The following is a 22,274-nucleotide window of genomic DNA, read 5'->3' as shown; positions in this document are numbered from 1 at the left end:
CTTTGAAAATAAAAAACTTTAGTTTTCGCTCAGTGCTCCGTTGACATTTCAGAGATACTATTGTTTTTGTGAGAAATCTTCAAAAAATAATAGGAATTTTGAATCAATATGAAAATACATACTAAAATATGAAAATAACACGTCATGTCTCAATATCAATATCTATCTTCCCTCTATTGTTGAATGTGAATTCGAGAAGAGGGATGAAGAGTTCACTGGGAAAGTGACCCTGTCAGGTTGCCATTAGCTTTAATTCTTACACAGAATCCAGCCCAGCTGACGCCATTCAATTTTCCAGGTTATTTGCCACTTTTTCCCCTCTGGCCTCCATTTATTTAGTCACCTTAATTCTGGCTATCCTACAAGGGTAAGAACTCAAATAACTGTTGAACAGATTATGACAGCGACATGAGGTTTGTACCATTTTGCTTTTATTATAGGATTATCTACACTTGGGCTACATGGGGCTCCCAACTGGTCGTATAACCAGGTTAACTACAGTCTCCACATCCTGTTACATATAACCAGGTTAACTACAGTCTCCACATCCTGTTACATATAACCAGGTTAACTACAGTCTCCACATCCTATTACATATGACCAGGTTAACTACAGTCTCCACATCCTGTTACATATAACCAGGTTAACTACAGTCTCCACATCCTGTTACATATAACCAGGTTAACTACAGTCTCCACATCCTGTTACATATAACCAGGTTAACTACAGTCTCCACATCCTGTTACATATAACCAGGTTAACTACAGTCTCCACATCCTGTTACATATAACCAGGTTATCTCCAGTCTCCACATCCTGTTACATATAACCAGGTTAACTACAGTCTCCACATCCTATTACATATGACAAGGTTAACTACAGTCTCCACATCCTGTTACATATAACCAGGTTAACTACAGTCTCCACATCCTGTTACATATAACCAGGTTAACTACAGTCTCCACATCCTGTTACATATAACCAGGTTATCTCCAGTCTCCACATCCTGATACATATGACCAGGTTATCTCCAGTCTCCACATCCTGTTACATATGACCAGGTTATCTCCAGTCTCCACATCCTGTTACATATGACCAGGTTAACTACAGTCTCCACATCCTGTTACATATGACCAGGTTATCTCCAGTCTCCACATCCTGATACATATGACCAGGTTATCTCCAGTCTCCACATCCTGTTACATATGACCAGGTTATCTCCAGTCTCCACATCCTGTTACATATGACCAGGTTATCTCCAGTCTCCACATCCTGTTACATATGACCAGGTTATCTCCAGTCTCCACATCCTGTTACGTATGACCAGGTTATCTCCAGTCTCCACATCCTGTTACATATGACCAGGTTATCTCCAGTCTCCACATCCTGTTACATATGACCAGGTTATCTCCAGTCTCCACATCCTGTTACATATGACCAGGTTAACTACAGTCTCCACATCCTGTTACATATGACCAGGTTAACTACAGTCTCCACATCCTGTTACATATGACCAGGTTATCTCCAGTCTCCACATCCTGTTACATATGACCAGGTTATCTCCAGTCTCCACATGATGTTACATATGACCAGGTTATCTCCAGTCTCCACATCCTGTTACATATGACCAGGTTAACTACAGTCTCCACATCCTGTTACATATGACCAGGTTAACTACAGTCTCCACATCCTGTTACATATGACCAGGTTATCTACAGTCTCCACATCCTGTTACATATGACCAGGTTAACTACAGTCTCCACATCCTGTTACATATGACCAGGTTATCTCCAGTCTCCACATCCTGTTACATATGACCAGGTTATCTCCAGTCTCCACATCCTGTTACATATGACCAGGTTAACTACAGTCTCCACATCCTGTTACATATGACCAGGTTAACTACAGTCTCCACATCCTGTTACATATGACCAGGTTAACTCCAGTCTCCACATCCTGTTACATATGACCAGGTTATGTCCAGTCTCCACATCCTGTTACATATAACCAGGTTATCTCCAGTCTCCACATCCTGTTACATATGACCAGGTTATCTCCAGTCTCCACATCCTGTTACATATGACCAGGTTATCTCCAGTCTCCACATCCTGTTACATATGACCAGGTTAACTACAGTCTCCACATCCTGTTACATATAACCAGGTTAACTACAGTCTCCACATCCTGTTACATATGACCAGGTTATCTCCAGTCTCCACATCCTGTTACATATGACCAGGTTATCTCCAGTCTCCACATCCTGTTACATATAACCAGGTTATCTCCAGTCTCCACATCCTGTTACATATGACCAGGTTAACTACAGTCTCCACATCCTGTTACATATGACCAGGTTATCTCCAGTCTCCACATCCTGTTACATATGACCAGGTTAACTACAGTCTCCACATCCTGTTACATATGACCAGGTTAACTACAGTCTCCACATCCTGTTACATATGACCAGGTTATCTCCAGTCTCCACATCCTGTTACATATGACCAGGTTATCTCCAGTCTCCACATCCTGTTACATATAACCAGGTTATCTCCAGTCTCCACATCCTGTTACATATGACCAGGTTAACTACAGTCTCCACATCCTGTTACATATGACCAGGTTATCTCCAGTCTCCACATCCTGTTACATATGACCAGGTTAACTACAGTCTCCACATCCTGTTACATATGACCAGGTTATCTCCAGTCTCCACATCCTGTTACATATGACCAGGTTATCTCCAGTCTCCACATCCTGTTACATATGACCAGGTTATCTCCAGTCTCCACATCCTGTTACATATGACCAGGTTATCTCCAGTCTCCACATCCTGTTACATATGACCAGGTTATCTCCAGTCTCCACATCCTGTTACATATGACCAGGTTAACTACAGTCTCCACATCCTGTTACATATGACCAGGTTAACTACAGTCTCCACATCCTGTTACATATGACCAGGTTAACTCCAGTCTCCACATCCTGTTACATATGACCAGGTTATGTCCAGTCTCCACATCCTGTTACATATAACCAGGTTATCTCCAGTCTCCACATCCTGTTACATATGACCAGGTTAACTACAGTCTCCACATCCTGTTACATATGACCAGGTTATCTCCAGTCTCCACATCCTGTTACATATGACCAGGTTATCTCCAGTCTCCACATCCTGTTACATATGACCAGGTTATCTCCAGTCTCCACATCCTGATACATATGACCAGGTTATCTCCAGTCTCCACCTCCTGTTACATATGACCAGGTTATCTCCAGTCTCCACATCCTGATACATATGACCAGGTTATCTCCAGTCTCCACATCCTGTTACATATGACCAGGTTATCTCCAGTCTCCACATCCTGATACATATGACCAGGTTATCTCCAGTCTCCACATCCTGTTACATATGACCAGGTTAACTACAGTCTCCACATCCTGTTACATATGACCAGGTTATCTCCAGTCTCCACATCCTGTTACATATGACCAGGTTAACTACAGTCTCCACATCCTGTTACATATGACCAGGTTATCTCCAGTCTCCACATCCTGTTACATATGACCAGGTTATCTCCAGTCTCCACATCCTGTTACATATGACCAGGTTATCTCCAGTCTCCACATCCTGTTACATATGACCAGGTTATCTCCAGTCTCCACATCCTGTTACATATAACCAGGTTATCTCCAGTCTCCACATCCTGTTACATATGACCAGGTTAACTACAGTCTCCACATCCTGTTACATATGACCAGGTTATCTCCAGTCTCCACATCCTGTTACATATGACCAGGTTAACTACAGTCTCCACATCCTGTTACATATAACCAGGTTAACTACAGTCTCCACATCCTGTTACATATGACCAGGTTATCTCCAGTCTCCACATCCTGTTACATATGACCAGGTTATCTCCAGTCTCCACATCCTGTTACATATAACCAGGTTATCTCCAGTCTCCACATCCTGTTACATATGACCAGGTTAACTACAGTCTCCACATCCTGTTACATATGACCAGGTTATCTCCAGTCTCCACATCCTGTTACATATGACCAGGTTAACTACAGTCTCCACATCCTGTTACATATGACCAGGTTATCTCCAGTCTCCACATCCTGTTACATATGACCAGGTTATCTCCAGTCTCCACATCCTGTTACATATGACCAGGTTATCTCCAGTCTCCACATCCTGTTACATATGACCAGGTTATCTCCAGTCTCCACATCCTGTTACATATGACCAGGTTATCTCCAGTCTCCACATCCTGTTACATATGACCAGGTTAACTACAGTCTCCACATCCTGTTACATATGACCAGGTTAACTACAGTCTCCACATCCTGTTACATATGACCAGGTTAACTCCAGTCTCCACATCCTGTTACATATGACCAGGTTATGTCCAGTCTCCACATCCTGTTACATATAACCAGGTTATCTCCAGTCTCCACATCCTGTTACATATGACCAGGTTAACTACAGTCTCCACATCCTGTTACATATGACCAGGTTATCTCCAGTCTCCACATCCTGTTACATATGACCAGGTTATCTCCAGTCTCCACATCCTGTTACATATGACCAGGTTATCTCCAGTCTCCACATCCTGATACATATGACCAGGTTATCTCCAGTCTCCACATCCTGTTACATATGACCAGGTTAACTACAGTCTCCACATCCTGTTACATATGACCAGGTTATCTCCAGTCTCCACATCCTGTTACATATGACCAGGTTATCTCCAGTCTCCACATCCTGTTACATATGACCAGGTTATCTCCAGTCTCCACATCCTGATACATATGACCAGGTTATCTCCAGTCATCTTTCACACTATTGATGTTCTGAGAATACATATCAGTGGCTCAAAGGACTTAGTCCCTCCACATTCATTTGTCCTTTTCCCTTCTTCTGTTTCTCCATGGCTCTCCAACCATCTCCTCTTATCTTTTGAAATGACCATCGGCATACCGCATTTCCGCAGGTCCCCCTTATCCACTTCCTAACACCCAGTTTTATGGCTAATCTCATGCTATTCTATAAATATTGCAATGAGGCTGAGAGAATTTAGCATTTTTAAAGCTAATTTCCTCCTATTCTACACATTTTGCCATGAGGTTGAGATAAAATGTTGTAGTTTTTACAGCCAATTTCTTGTTTCTTCAACAACAACAAAAACACGTTCTTAGGCTGTTTGGGAAAGGAGAGGAGGGTGCAGTGATATTTGCAAGGGCTGCAGGGGTGGTTGGTACGCCAGTGGTAATGACGCAACACCTATCCCCTATTCATCCACCCATCTCTCTCTCTCCGTTTTCTTTCCCAACTCCCTCCATCTTTCCATCCTACTGTGACCTCACACTCCTGTTTCGTTGTCATCCAAAAGGAAGTCCCTCGGGCTGAGGCAGTAGGGCCCACTCTGATCTGGCCTGCCGTGGCCGGGATGGACTTTCTGAAAGAAGAGGGCCAGCTGACCTTTGACCTGGGCCAAAGGAGCATAGGGCTGAACATCACCCTCACCCCAGACCAGGCCTCCTCCAACCCCCCGCCGAAGCGCTTTCACGTGGAGCTGTATGGGGCCAGTGGAGGGGCCAGGGTGCACCCTGAGTACGGCCTGGCCAACGTGACCCTGGTGTCGGGCACAGAGGCCCAGGCTGTGTGGGTCCTGTTGGACCAGCTCCAGCAGCCTCTGGACACTACCATACTGGACAGGGTGCTCCAGGCTCTGCTCAGCAAGTTCACGGCACAACTCACTCTAGAACAACTGACTGCCGTGCTGGACGCACTGGGGAAGGTGAGAGGGAAGGAGAGCGAGGGAGCGAGGGGGGAGAAGGAGGAGCTAGTATTTGTTTTGTTTGCTATTAAAAGTTCAGTTTTTTTGTGTGTGTGTTGCATATGTGTGTGTTGCATATGTGTGTGAGTTTTGTCCAAGTACAAAACGATGACAGATCTACAGATTAGTTTTTAAAAGGTCTCTGTTGTCCCTTAGTGTCTGACTAAACCAGCTGAATCCATCAGCCTGTAGCCAAGTCAAGTCTGCAATGTAATAGACGGGTTAGCTGACAATGTCACGAAAACGATGCACACGCTTCAGTAGGGCAGAAGTCTGTGAATTGTTGTGATTCTGGATGGTCAGATAGCTACCAACAATGACAAGAAACTGCCATGTAGGTGACTCATTTCAGCTAGTTTTATCTTGTTCTTGGCACTGTGTCTAGTTTTGAGGTGTTTGACTGATTTCATGTCAATGCTAATATGGCAAAAATGGCTAGCTACTAACCAACAACTGTAAGAATGTATTTGAGAGACAACAAGTGCTCATTGTGCAAATGTATTTATGTTTTCAATAAATATTGGAGATGAAATATAGCTAACATGTTGTCAACAATCTAAGCCAAAACGTTCTGTTTATCCCCCTAGTTGCGCACGGGTCGGTTTTGTTGCTAAGCAACCAACCCGTCTTTACAATGTGAGAGAGCAGATTGGGGCTAAGGACACAGTGAATAACTGTCACCACCAAACTAGGAATGAACCAACATGTTCCTGAGAGGGAGATGGGAGGTTCAAAGAGACATCACACTTAAGAGCTTCCACACACACTCACTGAGAGGAAAACCTAGCCTGTCTGTGTTTGCATTGTACTGTGTGTGTTACATAACCCACAGGGTACTGTGTGTCTTACATAACCCACAGGGTACTGTGTGTGTTACATATCCCACAGGGTACTGTGTGTCTTACATAACCCACAGGGTACTGTGTGTCTTACATAACCCACAGGGTACTGTGTGTGTTACATATCCCACAGGGTACTGTGTGTCTTACATAACCCACAGGGTACTGTGTGTGTTACATATCCCACAGGGTACTGTGTGTCTTACATAACCCACAGGGTACTGTGTGTGTTACATAACCCACAGGGTACTGTGTGTGTTACATAACCCACAGGGTACTGTGTGTCTTACATAACCCACAGGGTACTGTGTGTGTTACATATCCCACAGGGTACTGTGTGTCTTACATAACCCACAGGGTACTGTGTGTGTTACATATCCCACAGGGTACTGTGTGTGTTACATAACCCACAGGGTACTGTGTGTCTTACATAACCCACAGGGTACTGTGTGTCTTACATAACCCACAGGGTACTGTGTGTCTTACATAACCCACAGGGTACTGTGTGTCTTACATAACCCACAGGGTACTGTGTGTGTTACATATCCCACAGGGTACTGTGTGTGTTACATAACCCACAGGGTACTGTGTGTGTTACATAACCCACAGGGTACTGTGTGTGTTACATAACCCACAGGGTACTGTGTGTGTTACATATCCCACAGGGTACTGTGTGTCTTACATAACCCACAGGGTACTGTGTGTGTTACATATCCCACAGGGTACTGTGTGTGTTACATAACCCACAGGGTACTGTGTGTCTTACATAACCCACAGGGTACTGTGTGTGTTACATATCCCACAGGGTACTGTGTGTCTTACATAACCCACAGGGTACTGTGTGTGTTACATAACCCACAGGGTACTGTGTGTCTTACATAACCCACAGGGTACTGTGTGTGTTACATATCCCACAGGGTAGTGTGTGTGTGTGTGTGTGTGTGTGTGTGTGTGTGAATTTGATAGGTGGCTCTCAGATTTTTGGATATATTTGTCTTAGTCATAATTACCTTCAATTCTGCACAAACACAAACCGAGATTCTCTCTCTGCTTGGCCAGGTGCTTACGGAGGCAGAGCGCACCCCTATTGCGGACAGCAGCCGTGGCTTGACCTATGACCTACTGTGTGCCATGGCCAACCCCAGCCGAGTCGACACAGGAGGCCTGAGCCAACTGGCAGAGGTGGCCGAGCGCTTCGCCTTTTCCCTGCTCACACACAGCCAGTGTGGAGCACAGGCTCAAAGGTGCGTCCTGCCTCATGGGGGATTGTTGGTAAAAAACTCAAGAGTATTGCAGTCTATTATTTCCACCGCTGACTATGCTATTATAGTAGATGTCTTATTTGAGGGGCAAAATATAGAATGGATCACCCTTTCCCACTGTTAAAAAATAAGACTATATGAGTAACATAAGAGTGTGATTTGTTGGTATTTTTAAAGGGGGAGGACCATTCTGGACACTTGTGCCTACATTTCCATCTCTTCCTACCACTGGTACCCTACCCAGATCAACGGGCACATGTTCACAGGCAAGAACTCAGACACCTTTCAGTTGCCAGAGAACCTCCTGGAGGTGCCAGCCTTGCCCACTGGCACCGTCTCCCCCTCAGCCTGCCGCCGGGTGCAGCTCACAGAGTACAGCACCGAACACTGGTTCCTCACCGACAAAACCACCGCGCTCAACGGCAAGGCAAGCAGACCCACATACACTCAAAGCCACACCATGACAGCTAGTAATACTTAGACTGTTGGGTAACTATACTGGAAATGGGTGCCCTCTGCAATTCTTCCTGAAGTCATTATTGTAAAAAAAAATAAAAAAATCTGTCATTCAGTCCATTTATCTGGTAAAATAAAGGTAAATAAATATCAAGTTACAGGAGAATACCTGTGGTATTACAGTTGGAAATGTATTCCTCAGTGGATCCTTAGTGCTTGGTGTATACTGCAGGGGGCAGTGTTGTTCCACTGAAGCTCTGTGCCACGTCTCTGCCACGAGGGCTTTACAGCTATAAAGACCTATAGTGTTTGTCCATGGCAACCGTAGACCCAGATCTAGGATCAGTTTACCCCTCCCCAATCCTTAGTTGAACAATAATAGGAAAAGCACAAAGTTGACCTCAGATCCGTGTTTCGGGCCAGCTCCATCCAACTCTGTACTGTAATGGTATTTCTCTGGATGTGTAGGTGTTCTCTGCCAGCCTGCAGGGCCGAGGGTCACGACCCCTGACTGAGGGTAACGAGGTGGTATACCGTATCCACACCCCCGGGTTGAGGGTCAAACCTGGCCAGTCTCTGTGCCTTCTGTGGAGCCAGGCTGTTGAGAGGTACGACCCCCCACGCCTATACCCAGTTACTTTACTCCGCATAGTACTATGAAGCTCTAGCACAACAAACAGAGCATTCTTAATCACACATTCTATGTTTTTTTATTAATTCCCCAAAACGTATATCTCTCTTAATTTCTGTTGCTATCCTGAACTTGAACCCATGTGATAATGTGGTGTGTGAGTGAAATGACTGTAGGACACAATCACTTAGGTGAGTTAAAGGGTCCTCCCCCTTCTTCTCAAGTCTGCTCTGTAGGTGTGAACCTCACACTTCGGGTCAGCCTCTAGTAGAGAGGTCAGAGTTCAGGGATCAGGTTCTGTCCAGCCATGACCTCTTTCTTTGGACATAGATGAATTGGCCTCCCTCAATCCCTCTCTGGGCTGGCCTAGACTGCTCTGTGATGTCTGTGAGTGTTCAGTTTGCTCTGCTCCAAGTTCCCGAACATTCCCGCACCTCAGAAGTGTGTTTGAAAGAACATTACGGAGGAGGTCCGGAGTGGGACTCTTGGCTGAACAGCTTGTAACAGGAAACAGATTTCTCCGGTTTGGTTTGGCCCGTGGAGAAGCTATAGCTACAATCCAACAACAATCCATCTCTCAGATAACCAAGCAGACGACAGCGTTGATAACGTCATCCTGAGGGGGAAAAGAGAGGCCTGTTCAACTTCCTCCTTGTCTCACTGCACTGATGACAGGTCTATTAAAGTTTGTCATGGACTTTGCAGTCGTGACTAGGACAATCAGTCTAGTCTGTCAGGCACAAAGTAAATTAACTTCATTTTCATAAGGAAAAAATCTGAGTTCTATGCTCTTATCTTGTCATACATGTCACTCTTTGAAATGTTCTGAGTTCCCTAACGTATCTGAGAGTGGACACATCGGAGCAACCAATCAAGCAGAGACACTACACAGCTGGATGTTCCAATCAGAACTTCATATGAACTTCCTGCCTGAGGCTGACTACTTCCTGTATTATCTCTCCCTCTCCTCTAGCTGGCTGTCAGACGGGCAGTTCTGCAGGGTGGTGGAGGACAGTGGGAACTATGTGGAGTGTGCCTGCTCCCACCTGTCTGTGTACACGGCCCACGCCCAGATGGCTTCCCTGGCCTCCTACAACGAGGCCTTCTACGCCTCAGGCTTCATCTGCATCTCAGGTACCGTATGGAGGAAGAGTCTCTTTAGGTATTCAGCACAACTAGTTTAGCCTTCAGTCCTTGTTTCTAATGTATCCATTTTTCTTTGTTTCTCTCTCTCTTTTTATCTATTTATCTATTTCTTCTGTATATGTGTATCTCCCTTCGTTTCCTCTGTCTTTTTCCTTTCATTTCTCCATTCTGTCTGCCTCATCACTGTTGTTCCTTTTGGATATCGCTCGGGCCTCTTCCCGTCCTACAGTCCCCTCCCACTCGGTTTTAGATGGTCTTACCACAAGCATTTTTGATCCAAGTATAAAACATGGGTTTTTATGGTTGACATGGAATGACAAAGCATTTATTTTTGGTCTGATCCTCAGCTTTCGTCTTGGCCATCATATCCCACCTGCTGTGTTCTCGCTTCCCCATGTTTGCTGCCAAATTGCTCACCCACATGATGGTAGGCTGCCTTGGGACACAGGTATGAAGACCCCCGTATTGTCCCATCTCTGAATCTCCACACAACACAGACATGTCTTCCCCGGTCCAGATCAATGTTCTCATGCAAGCATACTAGCCATTTGGTGGTACAAACATCACTAGTTTCCCTGGCATTTGTATTGACTCTGTCAGGGTCTTAGTGAGATGATTAGCACATTCTGACCGTGTGGGAAGATTTAGACTGCTGAGAAACTTTTGAAACCAGTGATAGAAGCATCCATCTCTATTCAGATAAATTTTCCTTGCCATATAGGTCAGCAGCCACTCTACTCAAACACACACACACGCACACACGTACCCCCCCCACACACACACACGCACATGTACCCCCCCCCCCCCCAACAGGTGCTACAGATGTCACCAGATATTTTCTAAGAATTGTGCATAGGGCTGGACAGACGCCAACAGATGTAGCCGCCACAACCTTACGGACTAGGCTGTTAGCCCTGACAACAAAACAATCCCCCTGGGCCCTTTCCCATAAAAACCACGGCTGCCGTTAACCGTTAGGGCGGTGAAAGAGAAATGTGGCCGGTGGGGGGCTACCGTGGAGGAGTGTCTCAGATCCTTCAGACCTGTGAGTGGGAATTTTCCACTGGTCCCCAGTGCCTGACAGACAAACACAGACCTCTACTAAACCTTTTTATTCATGGGGCCAAACACCCTGGTCACACCACTTTTACTGCCAAGTGGAGCCCCTGAACCTAAAAGGTTTTGGATGGAAAATTCCGTCCTGTCCTTGTCCTTGTCACATACTGTATTGTACGTTAAGACCCGGGTAGGCCCCGGTAAAACCGGGTAGACCTACGTAGGCCCTGGTAAAACCGGGTAGAACCTGGTGTACCAGTGTAGACCCGGGTGGACCCGTGTAGACCCGGGTAGGCCCCGGTAAACCCGGGTAGACCTACTTAGACCCTGGTAAAACCGGGTAGAACCTGGTGTACCAGTGTAGACCCGGCTGGACCCGGGTAGATCCTGGTAGGTATGTGTAGGGGAGTGTTTGGCCTTCTGGTCAAGGCCTGGGTGAAGGTTTGCTTGGTTGTGTGCCCTTCATAGCTGAAGGTCTGCTTGACTGTCTGTGGTCGGGACTTCTTTGTCTATACATATTCTGTTCAATGCAGTTGTACTTGCAAACCCAAATGAACTAAGTCTAAATGGTCATGTTTGAAACAACTGAAGAGGGTGAAGTATCAACCCCACATCTTCCTATAACTAGCAGTGTAGAGTTTGACCTAGAGTTCTTTGACACTGTGTGGTTGAACTTTGACACAGTCGAGGAGTTCAATGAGGTTGCATCTCTTGGAATAGAACTCCCACCACCACAGCACTACTGTTCATCCAACTTCATGCACCAATAGGATTGAAACCCCAAAATCAGCGATTGTTCCACTGTGTACAATCCCATCACATATACATACTTGTCCTATGCTACTGGCAGATGACCAGGGGTTAGGGGTCAGGGTTGAGGGCTCATCCTCTTTAGAGGGTTTCTAAGGTACCAGCTGTTGATCCAGTCTCTGTGGTATCAGTCCGACCAGAGGAGCATCTCCCTCAGTGTAATGATTCACTGACACAACCCTCTGGACCTGGGAAATTGATTGGAACATTTATTTCCCCTCCTCCAGCAACAGTAAGCACCTTCCTCTACCTTTTTATTCTCCCTCTCATTCTCAACCCCCTTGCTCATTCTCACCCCCCTCTCTCATTCTCACCCCCCTTGCTCATTCTCACCCCCCTTGCTCATTCTCACCCCCCTCTCTCATTCTCACCCCCCTCTCTCATTCTCACCCCCCTCTCTCTTTCTCACCCCCCTCTCTCATTCTCACCCCCCTCGCTCATTCTCACCCCCCTCGCTCATTCTCACCCCCTCTCTCATTCTCACCCCCCTCTCTCATTCTCACCCCCCTAGCTCATTCTCACCCCCCTAGCTCATTATCAGCTCCCCTCTCTCATTCTCACCCCCCTCACTCATTCTCACCCCCCTCTCTCATTCTCACCCCCCTCGCTCATTCTCAGCTCCCCTCTCATTCTCACCCCCCTTGCTCATTCTCACCCCCTTTGCTCATTCATCCCCCTCGCTCATTCTCACCCCCCTCTCTCATTCTCAGCTCCCCTCTCATTCTCACCGCCCTCACTCATTCTCACCCCCCTCGCTCATTCTCACCCCCCTCGGTCATTCTCAGCTCCGCTCTCATTCTCAGCTCCCCTCTCATTCTCACCCCCCTCACTCATTCCACCCCCCTCTCATTCTCACCCCCCTCGCTCATTCTCAGCTCCCCTCTCATTCTCACCCCCTCACCCCCCTCACTCATTCTCACCCCCCTCTCATTTTCGCCCCCCTCACTCATTCTCAGCTCCCCTCTCATTCACAGCTCCCCTCTCATTCTCACCCCCCTCACTCATTCCACCCCCTCTCCTTCTCACCCCCCTCGCTCATTCTCAGCTCCCCTCACTCATTCTCACCCCCTCACTCATTCTCAGCTCCCCTCTCATTCTCACCCCCCTCACTCATTCTCAGCTCCCCTCTCATTCTCACCCCCCTCACTCATTCTCAGCTCCCCTTTCATTCTCACCCCCGTCGCTCATTCTCACCCCCTCACTCATTCTCAGCTCCCCTCTAATTCTCACCCCCCTCTCTCATTCTCAGCTCCCCTCTCATTCTCACCCCCCTCGCTCATTCTCACCCCCTCACTCATTCTCACCCCCTCACTCATTCTCAGCTCCCTTCTAATTCTCACCCCCTCTCTCATTCTCTGCTCCCCTCTAATTCTCACCCCCCTCGCTCATTCTCACCCCCCTCTCTCATTCTCAACCTTTGAAGATGTGTGCAGTCCTCTGGGCACTGATTCACCTGACTTTCATTTGGAGGTGCGAGGAGGTCTACATGAAGCCTCTGGCTAAGACACGAGTACCTTAACATTTTACTAGAAACTCTCCAGTGAAAACTCAGCAGAAGCAGGCAGGTGGAGCAAGCAGAGCGAGGTGGGTGGAGCAAGCAGAGCGAGGTGGGTGGAGCAAGCAGAGCGAGGTGGGTGGAGCAAGCACAGTGAGGTGGGTGGAGCAAGTAGAGCGAGGTGGGTGGAAAGGAAGGGACAGGCAGAGCAGTGACTGTATGCTAGCAGGATAGTCCATATCTCTAATCGCCTTTTCTGATCGCAATGTTGTTTCCATAAGAGGATGAATTGGTCTAATGTAGCATGTATAGTAAAGCCTCAGCCCTTAGCTACCTCTTGCAGTTGAAATGAGCCTAAAAAAAGTGCATAATGACAATATTTGAATTGTTTTGTGTGAATACAGCACCAGTGACAAAATGCAAAAATAGAGACACGTTCTAATTGAGTGAGGCGTCAAAGGGGACAACGCGCCCATCCGGCTTCAGTTGAGTCATTATAATTAAAAACAATGCATTCTAAAATAAATCACACACACGCCTTTCACGCTCGCCTTTGGTCAGTTTAGGCCATCTCTCTCTCTCTCTCTCTCTTGCTCTCCCTCACTCTTTCTCCCTTTACCTCTCTCTCTCTCTCTGTCTGCTTTGTGGCCATTATTTGGGGTGTTTAATATTTGTGTCATGATATCCGGTTGACCAGGGGGGTGACAGACACCCGATGCTACACACTGACAAGCCCTCCCCTCAGCAAGACGACTGAAGATTGTGCGGAGTGGAAATGTACCAACGGCTGCCTGTGTGTCAACCACGATAGGGCTCTTCATACGAGCGGCAATAACGCACATTTACCCAGGGTAATCAGAGAGGGGCTGCCATAAAGGCAGGGCTGTAGCTTAGTGTGTGTGTGTGTGTGTGTGTGTGTGTGTCATCCTGTCTCGATGTGAGTTACATGCATGCAGGCAAGCTTGAACACACACACACACACACACACACACAGACTTGTTTTTCCCAACAAAAACATGTTCAAATGTGCTGGTTAGCGTTTTTCATCATGAATCTAGTACTGGAAGCAGCTCTGCAGAGTGGTCACTAGCTGGCACAGCCACAAAGTCATAACATCGGATTTTAAACCTAACTTTAACCCTAAGCTTAACCATACTGCTAACTATAACCGGTCATTAAGACACTAACAGTTTACAGACAATAGGCAATTAATGTCACAGTTATGAAAACTTAGGACACTTTCTACTGACTGAAAAACACCAAAAGAAAGATGCCTAGTGTCCCTGCTCATCTGCGTGAAAGTGAAAGGAGGCATGAGGACTGCAGATGTGGCCAGGGCAATAAATTGCAATGGTTGTACTGTGAGATGCCTAAGATAGTGCTACAGGGAGACAGGACGGACAGCTGATCGTCCTCGCAGTGGCAGACCACGTGTAACAACACCTGCACAGGATTGGTACATGCAAACATCACACATGGGGGACAGGTACAGGATGGAAACAACAACTGCCTGAATTACACCAGGAATGCACAATCCCTCCATGAGTGCTCAGACTGTCCGCAATAGGCTGAGAGAGGCTGGACTGAGGGCTTATAGGCCTGTTGTAAGGCGGGTCCTCACCAGACAACACCGGCAATGTCACCTATGGGCACAAACCCACCGTCGCTGGACTAGACACGACTGGCAAAAAGTGCTCTTCACTGACGAGTCGCGGTTTTGTCTCACCAGGGGTGATGGTCGGATTCGTGTTTATCATCAAAGGAATGAGCGTCACACCGAGGCCTGTACTCTGGAGCGGGATCGATTTGGAGGTGGAGGGTCCGTCATGGTCTGGGGCATTGTGTCATAGCATCATCGGACTGAGCTTGTTGCCATTGCAGGCAATCTGAATGCTGTGAATTACAGGGAAAACATCCTCCTCCCTCATGTGGTACCCTTCCTTCCTGACCCTCCAGCATGACAATGCCACCAGCCAAACTGCTCGTTCTGTGCGTGATTTCCTGCAAGACAGGAATGTCAGTGTTCTGCCATGACCAGCGAAGAGCCCGGATCTCAATCCCATTGAGCACGTCTGGGACCTATTGGATCGGAGGGTGAGGTCTAGGGCCATTCCCCCCAGAAATGTCTGGGAACTTGCAGGTGCCTGGTGGAAGAGTGGGGTAACATCTCATAGCAAGAACTGGCAAATCTGGTGCAGTCCATGAGGAGGAGATGCACTGCAGTACTTAATGCAGCTGGTGGCCACACCAGATACTGACTGTTACTTTTGATTTTGACCCCCCCCCCCCCCCCCCCCCTTTGTTCAGGGACACTATTCAATTTCTGTTAGTCACATGTCTGTGGAACTTGTTCAGTTTATGTCTCAGTTGTTCAATCTTGTTATGTTCATACAAATATTTACACATGTTAAGTTTGCTGAAAATAAACGCAGTTGACAGTGAGAGGACGTTTTTTTGTTTATTAGCTTATTAGCTAATAAGTTTTATTAGCTCTCTGCGTACATCTAAGGGCCAGCTGTGCTGCCCTATTCTGAGCCAATTGTATTTTTTTGTGGCACCTGACCACACGACTGAACAGTAGTCAAGGCGCGACAAAACGAGGACTTGTGGTTCTTGCCTTGTTGATAGTGTTGTTAAGAAGGCAGAGCATCACTTTATTATGGACAGACTTCTCTCCATCTTAGTTACTTCTGTATCAGTATGTTTTTACCATGACAGTTTACAATCTAGGGTTACTCCAAGCAGTTTAGTCATCTCAAAAAAAAGTCAAGCACAATTTCCACGTTATTCATTACAAGATTTAGTTGAGGTTTAGGGTTTAGTGAATGTTTTGTCCAAAATACAATGCTTTTAGATTTTTAAATGTTTACGGCTAACTTAATCCTTGCCACCCACTCTGAAACTAACTGCAGCTCTTTTAAGTATTTCAGTCACTGTAGTAGTTGACTTGTATAGTGTTGAGTCATCTGCATACATAGACACTCTGGCTTTACTCAAAGTCAGTGGCATGTCGTTAGTAAAAAAATTAAAAAGCAAGGGGCTTAAACAGCTACCCTGGGGAATTCCTGATTCTACCTGGATTATGTTTGAGAGGCATCCATTAAAGAACACCTTCTGTGTTCTGTTAGACAAGTAACTCTTTATCCACAGTATAGCAGGGGGTGTAAAGTCATAACACTTACGTTTTTCCAGCAGCAGACTATGATCGATAATGTCAAAAGCAAAAAACAAGACAGCCCCCACAATCATTTTATCATCAATTTCTCTCAGCCAATCATCAGCCATTTGTGTAAGTGCTGTGCTTGTTGAGTGTCCTTCTCCATAAGAGTGCTGAAAGTCTGTTGTCAATATGTTTACTGTGAAATAGAATTGTATCTGGTCAAACACAATTTTTTCCAGAAGTTTACTAAGGTTTGGTAACAGGCTGATTGGTCGGCTATTTGAGCCAGTAAAGGGGGCTTTACTATTATTGGGTAGCTGTAACGGTTCTCTTCGGGTGAAGTAGAGGCGGACCAAAATGCAGCGTGGTTTCTTTGATTCATGTTTAATAACAAAAGATAAACACGAACACTGCAAAAACAATAAACGTGAAAATCCAAAACAGTCCTATCTGGTGCAAACACAGAGACAGGAATACAGAATCACCCACCACAACAGGACCAAGCGGCGTGGTAACGGGCAGCAGCAGGAGCAGCGTATTAAGGACTTCTGGACTTGGGAGGAAATCTTCGACGGGAGAGGACCCTGGGCAAAACCAGGGGAGTGTCGCCGCCCCAAGGTGCAGCAGGAGAAACGGCAGTAGGAGCAGCGAGAGGAATGGACATGGGAGGACGTTTTGGACGGCAAGAGTATGGACTGTACTACTTGGGAGGAAATAGACAGGTGGGCGGTCGACCCAGGAGGAGTGCCGGAGCCCGCCTGGGATTCGCTGGAGCAGTGCGAAGAGGGGTATCGGAGAATGGAGTTGGAGAGACAAGCACGGCGGCGCGGTAGGAAGCCCGAGAGTCAGCCCCAAAAATGTATTTGGGGGGGGGGCTCACAGGGAGTATGGCGAGGCCAGGTAGGAGACCTACGCCAACTTCCTGTGCTTACCGGGGGGCTAGAGAGACGGGGCAGGCACCGTGCTATGCTGTGGAGTGCACGGTGTCCCCAGTGCGGGTGCATAGCCCGGTGTGGTACATTCCAGCTCCGCGTATCGGCCGGGCTAGAGTGAGCATTGAGCCAAGTGCCATGAAGCCGGCTCTACGCAGCTGGTCTCCAGTGCGTCTCCTTGGGCCGGCTTACATGGCACCAGCCTTGCGCATGGTGCCCCCGGTTCGCCTGCATAGCCCAGTGCGGGCTATTCCACCTCGTCGCACTGGCAGGGCGACCGGGAGCATTCAACCAGGTAAGGTTGGGCAGGCTCGGTGCTCAAGAGCTCCAGTGCGCCTGCACGGTCCGGTCTACCCAGTACCATCTCCACGCACCAGCCCTCCGGTGGCAGCTCCCCACACCAGGCTTCCTGTGCGTGTTCTCGGCCCAGTACCACCAGTGCCAGCACCACGCATCAGGCCTACAGTGCGCCTCGCCTGTCCAGCACTGCCAGAGCCTTTCTCCTCTCCAGCGCTGCCGGAGTCTCCCGCCTATCTAGCGCTGCCAGAGCCTTCCTCCTCTACAGCGTTGCCTGAGCTACCCGTCTGCCCAGCGCCGCCTGAGCCACCCGTCTGCCGAGCGCCGCCTGAGCCACCCGTCTGCCGAGCGCCGCCTGAGCCGCCCGTCTGCCCAGCGCCGCCAGTCAGCCAGGGACCGCCAGTGCCGCCAGTCAGCCAGGGGCCGCCAGAGCCCCTCAGCCCAGAGGCGCCAGAGCCCCTCAGCCCAGAGGCGCCAGAGCCCCTCAGCCCAGAGGCGCCAGAGCCCCTCAGCCCAGAGGCGCCAGAGCCCCTCAGCCCAGAGGCGCCAGAGCCCCTCAGCCCAGAGGCGCCAGAGCCCCTCAGCCAAGAGCTTCCGCCCCTCTGTCCCGAGCTGCCGCCCCTCTGTCCCGAGCTGCCGCCCCTCTGTCCCGAGGGGAATTCCTGATTCTACCTGGATTATGTTTGAGAGGCATCCATTAAAGAACACCTTCTGTGTTCTGTTAGACAAGTAACTCTTTATCCACAGTATAGCAGGGGGTGTAAAGTCATAACACTTACGTTTTTCCAGCAGCAGACTATGATCGATAATGTCAAAAGCAAAAAACAAGACAGCCCCCCCTCTGTCCCTAGCTTCCGCCCCTCTGTCCCTAGCTTCCGCCCCTCTGTCCCGAGCTTCCGCCCCTCTGTCCCGAGCTTCCGCCCCTCTGTCCCGAGCTTCCGCCCCTCTGTCCCGAGCTTCCGCCCCTCTGTCCCGAGCTTCCGCCCCTCTGTCCAGAGCTGCCGCCCCTCTGTCCCGAGCTGCCGCCCCTCTGTCCCGAGCTGCCGCCCCTCTGTCCCGAGCTGCCGCCCCTCTGTCCCGAGCTGCCTCTCTGTCCATTGAGAAGGGTCGCCGTGGCTAGGAGGCCACGGAAGCGGACAAGGTGGGGGACTAAGACTACGGTGAAGTGGGGGCCACGTCCAGCACCAGAGCCGCCACCGCGGACAGATGCCCACCCAGACCCTCCCCAATAGGTTCGGGTTTGGCGGCCGGAGTCCGCACCTGGGTGGGGGGGGGGGGGGGGGGGGGGGGGTGGGGGTGTACTGTCACACCCTGACCATAGAAACATACAAAGCAAACTATGTTTTGGTTGGTCAGGGTGTGATCTGAGAGGGCATTCTATGTTGGATGTCTTGTTTGTCTATTTCTATGTCTGGCCTGATATGGTTCTCAATCAGAGGCAGGTGTTAGTCATTGTCTCTGATTGGGAACCATATTTAGGTAGCCTGGGTTTCACTGTGTGTTTGTGGGTGATTGATCCTGTCTTTGTGTTTGCACCAGATAGGACTGTTTTAGGTTTTCTCGCGTTTGTTGTTTTTGTTAGTTATTTCATGTGTAGTGTCTTTATAAATTAAAGAACATGAATAACCACCACGCTGCATTTTGGTCCGCCTCTCCTTCACCACAGGAAAACCCTTACAGTAGCGGAATGACTTTAGCTTCCCTCCAGGCCTAAGGGCGCACACTTTCTTGTAGGCTTAAATTGAAGATATGCCAATATCGTCTGCTATTATCTTCAGTAATTTTCCATCCAGATTGTCAGACCCCGGTGGCTTGTCATTGTTGATAGACAACAATAATTGCGTTGTGCTCTGATGACGTTGTACTAGGTGTATCCTAGCTAACATAACTGCTCGATGTGGTGAATTGACGGCTCACAGTTTTGTATTTATCCCGAGGCTAGCATATCACGTACTGTCATGTACTACTCAGACTCAGAGCATGTTAAACGTACAACCTTGCTCTCTCTCTCTTATGTAATTCAAATTCATATTGCTCCCAAACTAATGGGAATTGTACGTCAGTGTTCTGACTATAATTCTTGTCAGTCATTGCAGTGGAGGCATGCGTTACGTAGTCAGATAGGCGATGGTGGTGGGAATGGTGGTTGTGGGCCCTCTGCAGTATTATTTATGGGGAGTGTCTGTGTGCCATATAAATCTATTGATGATAAAAATAAAAAAAAATTAAAATGCTTTATTTAACCTTTATTTAACTAGACAAGTCAGTTAATAACAAATTCTTATTTTACAATGTCGACCTACCCCGGCCAAACCCGCACCTAACCCGGACGACACTGGGCTAATTCTGCACCGCATATGGGACTCCCAATCACGTCCGTTTGTGATACAGTAGTGATGCCTCTGTAGTGATGCCTCTGTAGTGATGCCTCTGTAGTGATGCCTCAGTAGTGATGCTTCTGTAGTGATGCCTCTGTAGTGATGCCACTGTAGTGATGCCTCTGTAGTGATGCCTCTGTAGTGATGCCTCTGTAGTGATGCCTCTGTAGTGATGCCTCTGTAGTGATGCCTCTGTAGTGATGCCTCTGTAGTGATGCCTCTGTAGTGATGCCTCTGTAGTGATGCCTCTGTAGTGATGCCTCTGTAGTGATGCCTCTGTAGTGATGCCTCTGTAGTGATGCCACTGAGATTCAGTGCCTTAGACCGCTGCACCACTCAGGACTACTTAAGGCTACTGATTTTAAGTTTTGTCTTCCTATGTGACATTTCTGGTGGTATTCTGTTTTCTGTTGACACACACTGATGTTTATCCCTACGGTCAGGAGGTGTTTAGGTGATCGTTGATGTGAGTAATACAGGATATCCTGTCCAGCAATGTGCACTTCCACAGCAACTCTGCTTTAAGAATTTCCATCTGGAGCGATCCAACAGACCGTTGTATTTATTCTGGAGGGAGAGAGAGAGAGAGGGAAGGGAGAGAAGATGGGCAAGGTAGTTGCTTAACAGCGGGTTCATGACTCTTTACTTAAGTAGAACATTGTGCTCATAGCATAGGGTCTGCTTCTCATTACGCAGGCCACAGTAAATCAATAAGCAGGCTTGTGACGTCAGAGCCTCCTCACAAGGCCTGTGTTATTGTCAGAGGCCAGCCCGGAGGGTGTAAGAAAGTCAGGGGAGAGGAAGAGATACTGGCACTCACTCCTCTATTCCCATAACCCCCCTCCTCAGAGAATAATTGAGTCACCCTGTTCTATGCAACCCGGTGGGTTAATGCTGGAATCTCCCACTACTGCAGACAGTTAATTTGGGGGGGGGGGGGGGTTCTTTATATTAATTCAGTTTCATGTATTAAATGATTCAACTTCAGCTCGTGTTTGACCTGTGTGTCAGTGCTGGAATCTCCAACTATACTTTAGCCATTGTTTTATTTCCCCTTCATTTCTCAGTTGTCCAGCATGAAAAAGTCCCCATCTGATCTGGGTGTGTGCCATGAGTTTCACAGGTCCTTGGCTGATTATCTCCTTGAAAACTATTTATATTTATTTTTTATTAAACTATTTAACTCGGCAAGTCAGTTAAGAACAAATTCTTATTTACAATGACGGCCTACACCGGCCAAACTCAGACGATGCTGGGCAAATTGTACGCCACCCTATGGGACTCCCAATCTGTAGTGACTCCTCAAGCACTGAGATGCGGTGCCTTAGACCACTGCGCCACTCCGGAGCCCTGGAAAAGGCTGTATTTTTTTATTTGGAGTTGGTCCCACTTGATAGTAGACATGAACTGATGATGATGGGTGCTCAGTGCTACTCCACACTACAGTTTGTAGTGGAGTGATGCTCTTGACACCAAGCCAGGAGAGGACAGGATGGAGGAGAGGAGAGGATGGAGGAGAAGACAGGGTGGAGGAGAGGACAGGATGGAGGAGAGGACAGGGTGGAGGTGAAGACAGAGGTGAGAAGAGGACAGGGTGGAGAAGAGGACAGGGTTCAGGAGAGGACAGGATGGAGGTGAAGATGGGATGGAGGTGAAGACGGGGTGGAGGAGAGGACAGAGTGGAGGAGAGGAGAGGACAGGGTAGAGGAGAGGACAGAGTGGAGGAGAGGACAGAGTGGAGGAGAGGACAGAGTGGAGGAGAGGACAGGTTGGAGACGAGGACAGGTTGGAGACGAGGACAGGGTGGAGACGAGGACAGGGTGGAGAAGAGGACAGGGTGGAGGAGAGGACAGGGTAGAGGAGAGGACAGGGTGGAGGTGAAGAGAGGACAGGGTGGAGGTGAGGAATGGATGGAGGTGAGGAGAGGACAGGGTGGAGGTGAGGACAGGACAGGGTGTAGGTGAAGACAG

General features: G+C 48.1%; 1 protein-coding gene across 1 annotated transcript in view; it reads left to right on the top strand.

Moving 5' to 3' along the window:
* LOC110525279 (adhesion G protein-coupled receptor V1) overlaps positions 1–22,274 on the top strand; it is a 255,023-nt gene that overhangs the window by 137,681 nt on the left and 95,068 nt on the right. Inside the window, exons 78-83 of the mRNA XM_036979421.2 lie at positions 5,396–5,803; positions 7,741–7,925; positions 8,121–8,370; positions 8,868–9,007; positions 10,004–10,164; positions 10,524–10,624. Of these exons, the coding sequence (XP_036835316.2) occupies positions 5,396–5,803; positions 7,741–7,925; positions 8,121–8,370; positions 8,868–9,007; positions 10,004–10,164; positions 10,524–10,624 (1,245 nt within the window). The remainder of the gene's footprint in view (positions 1–5,395; positions 5,804–7,740; positions 7,926–8,120; positions 8,371–8,867; positions 9,008–10,003; positions 10,165–10,523; positions 10,625–22,274) is intronic.

Source organism: Oncorhynchus mykiss, chromosome 6, assembly GCF_057628025.1.
Source record: "Oncorhynchus mykiss isolate SJ-2025 chromosome 6, ASM5762802v1, whole genome shotgun sequence".
In the NCBI taxonomy this organism is placed as follows: Eukaryota; Metazoa; Chordata; class Actinopteri; order Salmoniformes; family Salmonidae; genus Oncorhynchus; species Oncorhynchus mykiss.
This window is presented reverse-complemented; position numbering and strand designations above follow the sequence as displayed.